This window comes from Nicotiana tabacum, chromosome 9, assembly GCF_000715075.1.
Source record: "Nicotiana tabacum cultivar K326 chromosome 9, ASM71507v2, whole genome shotgun sequence".
Lineage (NCBI taxonomy): Eukaryota > Viridiplantae > Streptophyta > Magnoliopsida > Solanales > Solanaceae > Nicotiana > Nicotiana tabacum.
In genome coordinates, this window is record NC_134088.1 from 83,584,097 (window position 1) to 83,596,107 (window position 12,011).

General features: G+C 36.2%; 1 protein-coding gene across 1 annotated transcript; it reads left to right on the top strand.

Moving 5' to 3' along the window:
* Positions 1 to 268: 268 nt before the first annotated feature.
* Positions 269 to 11,460, top strand: LOC107783576 (succinate--CoA ligase [ADP-forming] subunit alpha-2, mitochondrial). Its single transcript, XM_016604565.2, has 7 exons — positions 269 to 692; positions 3,006 to 3,215; positions 5,404 to 5,574; positions 7,732 to 7,855; positions 8,506 to 8,567; positions 10,282 to 10,363; positions 10,930 to 11,460. Exons 1-7 carry the CDS (start codon positions 462 to 464, stop codon positions 11,064 to 11,066), a joined length of 1,017 nt encoding a protein of 338 aa, XP_016460051.1. The 5' UTR covers positions 269 to 461; the 3' UTR covers positions 11,067 to 11,460.
* Positions 11,461 to 12,011: the final 551 nt, after the last annotated feature.

Below are 12,011 nucleotides of genomic sequence, written 5' to 3' on the forward strand. Positions count from 1 at the left end.
GGAGCAAACTTCAATGGGTTGTCTATGTATTTGGCCAAGCAAGTATGTATACGCCTCCATTTTTACGTCGGATAAAAGTTTTTGAGTTAAAATGAAACATAAGAAATAGAGTTGGAGGGCCAAAATAGAACAAGATTGAGATAGAGTGCCAAAATAAAAAATGGAGCCAAGTTAATGGGTTTGGCCTACTAAAAACCATAATTCGGTTTTAAAAACCATAGTATATTGGGCTTTTCTGTTTTTATATTTTTATTTATCTTTTGGGAAACAAAGGCAAGACCCGATTCGAAATTGGGTGACAAGTGAGACCCATCACTTTTGCCCCGAAGAATATTCCTTGGTCGCCCTTTCAAGTTCAACTTTTCCGATTGAGAAGACTTTCACAACTTTTGCCGCTCCATTAGGTTTACAGAACGCCACAGTAAATCGCAGAAAAGAGAAGATTAACAGTAAGAGCATCCATGGCTCGCCAAGCCACCAGACTGATCGCAAATCTGTCAGCAAAGCTGAACTCTAGCAACCCCACACCCTCTGCATCTTCGTCTTTGTGGCAGCAGTACAGATTCTTTGGATCGCCGCCTCCTCCTCCGGCTGTTTTCGTTGACAAGAACACACGTGTCATCTGTCAAGGTATCACTGGCAAGAACGGCACTTTCCATACCGAACAGGCCATTGAATATGGCACCAAAATGGTACTCCTCCCCTCTTTCATTTTACCTGTAACGTGTCTACACATTCTAGTTAGTGATAGTTTATTTGTATAACAGAGGTGGATCTTAAATTTTAGAGCAGTGGATGCATTAATACCATTACACCACAATTTTGGTATAATTTTATACTGTTTTTACAATAACTCAGTTATATATTTATAGCTTGAGCTGACAGCACCTGCTACATGCTGGGAAACATGGCGTTTTTGTTATTCCTTTTTTGATCCATGAAAGAGGACATACTTAGTGAAATGAAAAAATGTGATTTTACTGCTTGGAACTTCTTTCAAGTCCAATTTTGACTATTTCAGGCACCCACTGTTCTATCGAAATGAGGGCATAACGGATCTCAAATTGCTGATGATTAGTTGGACTTGGTTTACTGCTTGTTCATGCTTCGGATAAGCTTTACCATTTTTTTGGAAAATTGAATAGAATATGACCTTTTTCTTAGTTACATTTGAGAATGGTCTATATTTCAGTAATTATTCTTCAGTTTATATTTAAAGGATCATGTAATTAATTGTTATCTTATCCTCAGTCATGATGGTCAAATACCTTTCAATATTGTTGTACAACTAGCTGCTGGTTCGTTTGTTTAAAGTTCTCACTATCTGGGGTCGGCAGCCTTGTAAAATCTGGATTCCTGGACTACAGTAGTCTGGAGTTATATTTTACTGAAACGGGAATTGTTATGTCAACTTCAATATCTTTCAATTTATATGGTCATATAACTCACTGGGAAGATAACCTGCAACTATATGACCTTGGGATATTGACAAGATCCTAAATTGGATAAAGTATCTTAAGACTGAGCTCTCTTTCATTCCACCAAGTGTTGTATTAATTGTATAATTCTGTTAAACTGTGAATTTGTGTGGATAATGCTACAGTTTCAGTCAATTGATTTCTGTTTTTCCTTTCAAGATGAAACAAGTTGTTTCTTAACATTTTCTATTACTTATGTGCACATTAGGGTCCATTAATGTTATACCTGCTTAGGTTACAAATAATGTCTGAATATTTCATTTCAGAAAGCACTTTTAGGTGCTACGCTCACATTAGGGAAATGCAGAAACAGGCAGACAACCAAAAGCAAAACGTTTTCCAAGTTGAAGCTCTTCCAAAAAGTTGCATAAGGTGTATGATTATTACAGATTATCGATGAGACCTGCCAATCTTTCCGAGGATTAGTTTTCCAATAAACAGTTGCATCTCATCTCATCCTTTCTGACACATTCTTGTGATAGACTGCCTAGCCATAATAGTGTTAGCCCTTTCTACTGGCTTATTTGTTAGCAGTTCTTTAAGGATGTCTATAATAGTGCTTTCTTCCTTATAGCAGTTCTTTAGCCATCATAGTTCTTTTGCTCATACTCATATCAAAAGTTCATGTATGATGCACATCTAAGGGTGTGACCTAGTGGTTAATAAATAGCCTAGTTGTCAATTAAGTGAGATGAAAACCATCGGAGACTAGGACTCATATCCCAGTAGAGGCAAAAGATGCTAGGTGATTTCTTTTCATCTGCCTAAGCTTTGGTAGGCAAAATTACTCGGTACCTCTGCTGGTGGGAGGTAATAGGTATCCCGTGAAATAGTCAAGGTGCGCGCAAGTTGGCCCAAACACCATCGTTATCCAAAACAAAAGTTCTTATGATGTTTTAAACTCCTTAATAAATAGCCTAGTTGTCAATTAAGTGGGATGAAAATCATGGGAGACTAGGACTCATATCCCAGTAGAGGCAAAAGATGCTAGGTGATTTCTTTTCATCTGCCTAAGCTTTGGTAGGCAAAATTACTCGGTACCTCTGCTGGTGGGAGGTAATAGGTATCCCGTGAAATAGTCAAGGTGCGCGCAAGTTGGCCCAAACACCATCGTTATCCAAAACAAAAGTTCTTATGATGTTTTAAACTCCTTGTGTCTTCAAGGTCTTTTCTTCGTTTTTTTTTCTAATGTTTCCTTGGGATTGTCACTGTTAGTAATGCTGCTAACTTGTTTAAGTTAGTTGGTATTATTTGCAGCCTTCAGATTTATTTCATTTGAGCATGCATTTAAATTCCTTTCTATTATTGAGCTCCTTATTGATTTCTAGCCCATGAAGTAAATGTGATTTTTTTGTATGATCTCCGCCTATTGTAGACAGTTTGTTTTTTAATGAAATTAGTTGGAAAGTTTGTTGTTTAATCATAATGGATATCGCCCCCCCTCCCCCCTCTCTACTCTCTCTTTTTAGAGACTTTGGAAAGAGATAGTTCTGTAGTGCTCATTTTGACTTTCCTGTGCTTAAATAGGTTGGTGGAGTGACACCCAAAAAGGGTGGTACAGAACATTTGGGGCTTCCTGTTTTCAATACTGTTGCAGAGGCAAAAGCAGAAACAAAAGCTAATGCTTCTGTGGTCTATGTTCCTCCGCCATTTGCTGCAGCAGCTATTATGGAGGCCATGGAGGCTGAATTGGACTTAGTTGTCTGCATCACAGAGGGAATTCCTCAGCATGATATGGTAAGTTACAAATCCATTACTGGAACTCTGCTGGTTCCTTCTTTTTTTTTTTTTTTTTTTTCTGATTAAAGGTAAGTGAATTGTCTTTAAATTATAGCTGGAGACTAGAGCTGGTGAATACATTCTACTCTACCCTTGCACAAGAATTTGGAGATATACAATTCAATGATTTAGAGACATACAAAATGTTTTTGGTGAAATATAACGCGATGTAGTAATACATAGTTTTTCTTTTTACATTTCATTCTTTGGAAAGGAAGTTGTCTCGATATTACACAGAAGGAAGTTGTCTTGAAAAACTTACAATTGTTTGAAATCAATGTAGACTTAACGAAAGATAGGGCACAATTGAAGAACAACATTTATGTAGGCGATACCAATTAGTTGAGAATATACTTTACTCATGTTAATATATTTCTTTGATAACCAAGTATGTTTACTTTAGGCCCTATGCTTTTTAGGAGTCTTTTAGGGCGATACCTAACCTTAGTGGCCCAACATTCATTGTCTCTAATGACTTAGGAGTGATAAAGTGTTCTTTTAATGCAATGGCATTTGTCGTGCTGGCATTGATTGTGTAATGCATTTCTTAGGAAGATGTGGTCTTAGACCGTTCAAAGGGTCCTAACTACGAATTTTTCAAGTTAAAGTGTGTAATAGGTTGCCCGGAAAGAAAATGTGTGTAAAAGGAATTTTAGTGCTAGTTGGAGGGGATAGTATCTATTGAGCCATTAACCGTCCGTTTATACTATAAACCATGGGATTTAATCCTGTTTGTTGTTATTTAGCTCATCCATAACTAGGGGAAACAAGTACTAGCCTAATGCCAATCTCTTGTGTAAACTCACAGATATGCGATCCTTATTTGTATCTCCCACCACTGTTCTCACACTACTAATAACTCCTTAATACATATTTTTTGTGACATTTATATATTTGATGTGTACTTTTTTCTTTTTTAGTATGTCTTTTTTCCCAACATCCCAAAGGCACCTTATCATGCGCTTTCTCTAGGTTAATGAACACCATGTGTGGGTCCTTCTCCTTTGCCCGCTCGCTATACAATGTCACCAATCTTCTTAGTAAGAATATAGACTTTGTTATAGATCTACCGTGCATGAATTTAACCAGGTTCATACTGTCCTTAGGTCTATGCTCGATCATTCTTTCCTAAAGTTTTTATTTGGCTCATAAGCTTAGGCATAGAAGAAGTTCAGGAATAAATTCTCTGAGGAAGGAAAGACCCATATATGCGCAAAATGTAAGAAGTTTAGGAAGATAGAAGGCAGGAATAACTTCTTTTCTGATGACTAAATACACAATGACCAAAACTAAACTGTTCATCTACAAAGCGTGACAAGGGGTTAAGAATGCGAAACTAGACAACTGCAGCAACTTTAAAGATTGACAACAAATATCAACGAAGGCTGAAATCTAAAACTTTTTGTCATGATGGATGTGTTAAGATGCACAAATGGGCTCACTGATCCCAAAAAAGAGCAAATGGGCTGAAATTGCGTTAAAATGGGAAGGAACATCTCACATTAACATTTTTGTTCACCCTCCTTCATTTTTATTTGTTCAGCTTTAGTCATTTTGCTTGTGTATTTTATGTGTCACATATTGGTGCCGTTCTTGTTGATTTATGTATTATTATAGTCATTAGGGGCAATATCGATATTTTTCTTCATCATGCAGAAAATGAAATGGTGAAAGGGGTTTGATCCCTTTCAATGTCCATTTAGAAAAGAAAAGAATGTTTTGGCCATAAGACATTTATAACATTTGTTTCACTACTACTTGGATTAGCTTTGAAGCTGCATTCCTAAGTATTGAATGCATTAAGATGAATTCTTGACAACTAGATTGGACAGGGTTTCTCAGAGCTGAATGCTCAACTTTACGGTTTAAACTCTAGTTTCCAGCTGCTCGACTCAACAAAGAAAATACGAATAAAGGGAAACTACAATAAGCTAATTTTGATTGCAAGTAATAATCCCTTAGATGAGTTTATTTTCAGGGTTATATAGATTGTTTTTGGGGGTTATTATCCTTTGTTTTTGGGTTGATTCAGTAAATGTTATAATTGGGATTAGCTTGTTAATTGAGCTTGTACCTTTTTGTTTTTTCACTCTGTTATTCTCTCACTGGCTTGTTTTCTTTGCCTGGGTTTCCCATGCAATTACAGGTTCGTGTAAAAGCAGCTCTCAAGAAGCAATCTAAAACTCGGCTGATTGGTCCGAATTGTCCAGGTATTATAAAACCAGGAGAGTGCAAAATCGGTATTATGCCTGGATACATTCACAAACCAGGACGTATCGGAATTGTTTCTCGATCTGGTACGCTGACATATGAAGCGGTAAGATTTATTATCTGTAAAATTTGTCTATTAAACTTGTTTAAACTGTACGTATTATGTGCACCCCTCATATTCATGATGAGCCGCTAAAGATCTGGAGGCTTAGAAGATTCTGACATATTTCCAAAAAATAAAGGATCTCTTAGATATTTCCTTTTTCCAAAATCCTACCTGTTTTCCAAAACCCTCACTCGTAGGGTTTGAAGGCGAGAAATATGCGAACGTTTGAAGGTATTGGAACAACTTTGTGTTTTTAGTGATTTTTGGTGTACACATGAGGTCCTCGTTAGACAAAAGGTTGTTGTTTTCCATAGTGGCCATTTTTTGTGTGTAGGTTTTTTACTTCATGCTTGTACACGAGCGTTTTCCACATCAATAAAATTATATACCTTATCCACAAGAAAAAAAGGTTTTAAAGCAGAGGGGGGAACGGGGGACACTAACTGTCACTGTAAAAGTGGTAGGGAATCTATGAGCAATTCTTGCGGTGCCAAGAGAACATAGTTGTGGTAAAAAGGTTAAAAGAATCTAGCTGAATGCAAACTTTGTGAAACATGAATAGCATGTTTTGCAATGACCTATTATTTTTATTTGATGATCTATTATTGATCCATAAATCCCAGTCTCATTGCCGCTTCTACAAGACATTGTGCTAATAGGTCATTATTTAAACACTTGACGGAGTTGTTTCTGCTGCTTAATTTTGAATGTATATCTGGCGGGACTGTGCCTTGAAGAGAAGAAATGAGAGGATTCAATTCACTTTATGGTTGTCAAAGAGGGAGGGGTTGTTGGGTGCATTAACTGTTGCAGCAAAAAAAAAATCAATATTGAAATAGTATCACTTTTGGCACCATTACTAGAGGTGCAAAAAACTCTTTATTTGATTGAATTTTTGGCACCATCACTAGAGGGGACAATAAATGTAGTTGGCTAAAGATGTTTTGGTGGTCCGAAAAGATGCAGTGTCATTTATGTCTAGGGTATATATTTTGTCGGTAATTTATTGGCTAAAAAGTTAAAACCTTATTTCGAGTTTCTTTTCCCTCTTACTTTTAGAACTATTTCTAAGGGAAAAAGTAAGTCTCTTGACAAATATGATCTCAAACCTTTAATATTTAGTGATGGTTGTTATTGTTTGAAGTGTCTATATTAACATTGTTAAAAGTGCGCTTAAGCTCAGAATCTGGTGCAATGGAGACAAGGTGTTTTGCCTAGCTTATGCATGTGCTAGGCACACGTCACGAATTTGAATCCTATCTGGTGCACCACGCTCTTGGTATTTAAATGGAAAAGGTGGGGTGGGCCATTAACCTTAAGTTTCGAAGTTGGAACAATGGATTTCTTGGTTATAAAGAAATGAATGTGTTATGTCTAGTCATTGAATCTAAATTAAAAATTAAAGCTGTATCTTTGCATCTGAATTTTTAAATTTAAATGGGTGATATTGTCTTTACGTCATAAATTTCACATTGCAGCTTTTCTCAATTCTTTTGTCCATATAATTAGTGCTTGTATTTGTAGTTATTTTTCTTGTTTTACATATACTTTTTTCTCATTTTTTATTTTTTCAATCTGCATTTTTACTGAAAGTGCACGATCTTTTATGGCGCTTTGCTTATAAAGTCCAGCAATCTTGATGCATTTCTGTGACTTTTCCCTTTGACCATGTTATTCACTAAACATTTATGTGTTGGAATGTTAGTAGGACTTGCTATATCTAGGAAGTCACCGGTCCTTGAAATAAATTTTCTAAGTCAATAATGCTGTTATTGCATGCTTTATCAAAAAAAAAAAAAAACGGTTATTGCATGTTAACCAAACACAGGTCAATCTGTTTGTTTTCTATGGTCTTCTCATTGATGAGATTTAAGGTCTCATCATTCAATTCTCTATGTGTAAATGCGCCCTGTCATTGTGAATGTTGGGAAGATAAAGGGATAACAAAATGTAGGAAGCGGTACCTAAAGAAGTAAAAAAGATCCCTTTTCAAAAAGTCTAGTCCCTGCGTGTGATATAATTGGGACATTTTCTCTTAGAAAATGGTATAGGGAAACCATCTGATCTTCCTGGGGAATGGTAATCTACTATACATATGCTCTTCTTTTATAAGCATTTTTTTTTCCTGAACTGTTCTTTTTGATATTTGTTTTTCAGGTTTTTCAAACAACTGCTGTTGGCCTTGGGCAATCAACCTGTGTAGGGATTGGTGGGGATCCTTTCAATGGTACAAACTTTGTTGATTGCTTAGAGAAATTTGTTGCTGATCCACAGACAGAAGGTAAACCTTATTGAAGGATTAATTAATCTAAGTTTATTATAGATGATGGCCAGGATGACATGTTTTTCTTCTGTGTGGTAGTGTTATATGCATATCTTAGCAGAGAGTAGATGTCAAAATAAGATAGTTACTAATATTTTCCAGAATTACCAGATTTCTTAATTAAACTTAACATCTGTTACAACCAGAGTGCAATAGTGTACGGTAAGCAACAAGAATTTGTGGGGCAAATTTGCTAAAGGGCTTTTATGGGAAGAAGAAAATTTTCTTACTATTTACCTTGGCGACCATCCACCAATCGCCCAACCCAGGGAAAGAACTTTTGTAGTCCCTTATCACATTTATTTTCTCTAGAAATGGTACTTTTTCTCCATAATGTTGTTAGACCTTAGGATTACTTTTCATTTACTTTACTATCTTTTCTTAATTAAAATTTGGTGGGTTGCGAATGTGTTTTACTTTTCCCAGACTTCTCTGCTGCCTTTAACCTATTGTTCCATTTATAAGGAACTGACAATGACTCACTTATCAAAAAAGACAAAATATGGAACTGAGAATTAGATGATAAACAGAAGTTAGAAGATCTATGCATTATACTGAAGGGAGATTAGGATCATTCAATCTAATTATACGTGCCCGTTGTATGACAGGTATTGTTCTTATTGGTGAGATTGGTGGCACAGCAGAAGAAGATGCTGCAGCCTTTATAAAGGTTCGTGATGATTGAAATATTTATGTCAGAGTAAAGTATCCCAATGTCAGGATTATACTGTTGTATATGCTGGCTCATTCAGCATTTTATGGAATAAATCATATGCTCTTTCATGGTAGTCCTTCTGTGGTGATGTGAATTTCTGTCCACCTTGGTTTTGGAAAGTTATTTATTATAGAATCCTAGCCATATTTATGAGTGCCAAGCTGTTACTGCCATACTGTCAAGAGTAACAGTTTTCTTACGGTAAGTACCAAGGATTTCCTTCAAATCCAGCACTATAAAATTTTAATGAGATGTATTTGGTATTAAGGAACTATATCATTCAAGGTATGCAGTATAGTGTTTATACTGCATCTCCACTGAAGTTCGCTGAAATAATTTTTAGTGATGATTGATTCATCAACATTTCAGAATTTTGTCAGAATTAGGTAGTATATGTAAATGCGGTTTTTTTTTCTTCAGAAATATTTCTATACCACTTAAGTCTCAGGGATAGTAGGAGTAAACTATATCACTCATATCCAAGCTATTCAATCTCTAGATTTTATTTCAAACGAAGAGACATCTTAAGAAAAAATACCGGAAATCATATCCATGTTGAGGGTGCACCCCGCATGGTAACATTCAGTGTTACGGTCAGACCTCTCTATAACAACATCCCTATATAACAACACTTCACTATAAAAGCCAAGATTTTTTGGAACCAATTTCCATGTTAATTTATAATATATGTTCTCTATAACAACTTTTCTTTATAACATCCAAAAATATTCGGAACAAACGAGGCTGTTATAGAGAGGTTTGACTGTATAAGAAACTAGACAAGATGGCATTTGTTCCAATAGGTACAAAATTCCTTCCGGCAGAGGATGTTCTTGCCTTACCAGCTGTCAAGGTAAAAGAAGTAAACGAACTCTACCTCTTGATCATGCTTCTTGATCTCTTGTCTTAGTCCGACAACCATATCAGAGATGTAACACCTTGCCATACACCAATAGTACACACTTCTTTCTATTATCTTTTCAACTGTGGTTTAAATAAAAGTATCCCCTCGTTTTAGGTGTCCCTTACACAACTTGGAATTTCTTACCAGTGAATTCATTTCTCTTGTGACTGAAGATTTGCTGTCTCACTTCCAATTGGAATCTCCACGTTCCTATCTGCTTCCTTTTTATTGTGCTTTTTGAAAGGCCTAAAGTACCTCCAGAGTTGGAATTCTTAATTTCCACACCATTATGTTTTTGGATTCAACCTGTGCAAAGAGAACATTCTTAAGACCAGATGTATTTGTGCCTTCTTTGACTGGCTCTTTTGTTGAATAATTTTTCTTGATTCATCATTTTGATTTCCTTTCCATGTATAAGCGTGTGGTTATATCCTCTACACCCATAATTTGCCCTAGATTGTCTAACAGAGATCAAACCAATAATTTTAAGCTTTTGATCCTGCATCTGTATGCGCTGCTCTATCATTCCTTGTATTAGAATTACGAGAAAGTTAACGATGTGGCTGCTGGAGCATTAGGAGAAGATACTCTTTAGCTTCTCATATTTTTGAGAGGATGTTCAGAATCTTTGGCTAATTATTATGCTAGAATGTCTTAACATCCAGTTCTTGCCATGTCTCTGAGTTTAATAGCATTTTAAGCTGCGCTGAATAATATTTGATTCATATGATTTGTGAGGTTTTATGTATTTTGCTCCTGAAACAGGAAAGTGGAACTCAAAAGCCTGTAGTTGCTTTTATTGCTGGATTGACAGCTCCTCCTGGACGGCGAATGGGTCATGCTGGAGGTACTGTGTTGGCCAACAACTTGCATGCATTAAATATTTTGACTCTGTAACCTTCGATATTGATACTTAAATTGATCTGGGAACTAATTATATTTGATTTTGGTTACATACAAAACAGTGTTATGGGAGAATTCCTCATTGGTCAAAATCGTATAATGGGTTGATTCTATGTTAATTCTGAACTGTGCCTTCCATTCCCATGCACCCTTAAACCAAAAAATAATGGGAAAAAATAAAAAAATAGATCCAAACTGTTTGTTATCGATACTCGTGAGAACAATCTGCTGGTTATTGATATCCGGAAGTACTAGGGATACTATTGCCCATCCTGGCCCTGTTCTCTTTTTCTCTGTCCATTCAAGCTAGTCTTTTTCCTCTCTTTTCTTGAAATTTAGTAGGAACGGGTACGGCAGCTTTTCTGCTGTGTTATTCTGTTTTATTGTGAGTTCGCTTTGCTGCATTATCATGATGATGAATGAAATTGCATGAGCTATAAAAAGATGTCTTGTATTTCCTGCTGTCATGCCTAGAGTAATTGTTTAATTCTGATCTTTCTGGAAGTGCAGCTATTGTATCTGGGGGAAAGGGAACAGCCCAAGACAAAATCAAGGCACTAAAGGAAGCTGGTGTTACAGTGTGTGAATCTCCTGCAAAAATTGGAGCCTCAATGCTCGATGTGTTCAAACAGAGGGGTCTTGTGTAGGCCTGTGGCATGGCATTTTCATTTGGTAACTTTTTTGTTTGCTTGTTCGTGGACATGCTAAATGATGTCCGGTTATCCACCATTACCCATGGAAGATAATAACAGAGAATTCGATGGATATACTTGTTTATCCAGGAACCGAGAAGAAACTGCGGAAGGGTTTATAATGTTGACATTTCAGAATTTTCACTGTTATTCTAATTTTCATGTTATGGCAGGATGTTGCAGTAATGCAATTTATTTTTGACAGCATGTTTTAGGACCAAAGCAAACTCACAATCCAAAGCTGTGTTATTTCCTAACCTTGCTCCTTTTGTATTGCTGTAGCAATTGTTTTTTGTGTGTAAACCAAATGGCTAATAATCTGCCCGTCTGTGGGATCCTTTCATTTTCCCATTAATTGTCACATTTCTAGTATTATATTACGTGCGTAGTAGGTTTTTTTCCAAGGGAAGTGTTGGGAGTATTGGTTATCAACATTCGGGGTTGGTTACAACGTTAAACAATTACATTCGATGAAAGACAAAGCTATTCGTATTTGAAGAAGTGTAATAGCGCCATTGACCTTGTTAGTATGGAGCTTCCCTGCAAAAGGAAGTCATTCCATTTACTTCATCGTCTAGAGTGCTACAATAATCTCGTGTAAAGAAGATGAACGAAATCAAAGGATTCATGATTAACATTTCTTTTCCCCTTGAGCAAAGAACGTATAAATGCTAGTATTTCCTTTTGTTTGACCATTTGTATGAGTTAAACACTAATTAGCTATTCATTAGTGACTACTGCAAAGCAAACTTTACTCGTACATTGAACTGTTTCTGATACACCTTCGCCTCAAGAACCAATTATTGAGTACTACTCAAACACATTAAGTCAAACACATCAATTTTCTAAAATAATAACTTCAGTTCGATGGATGATTAGAAGACATGAAATTACCATGAT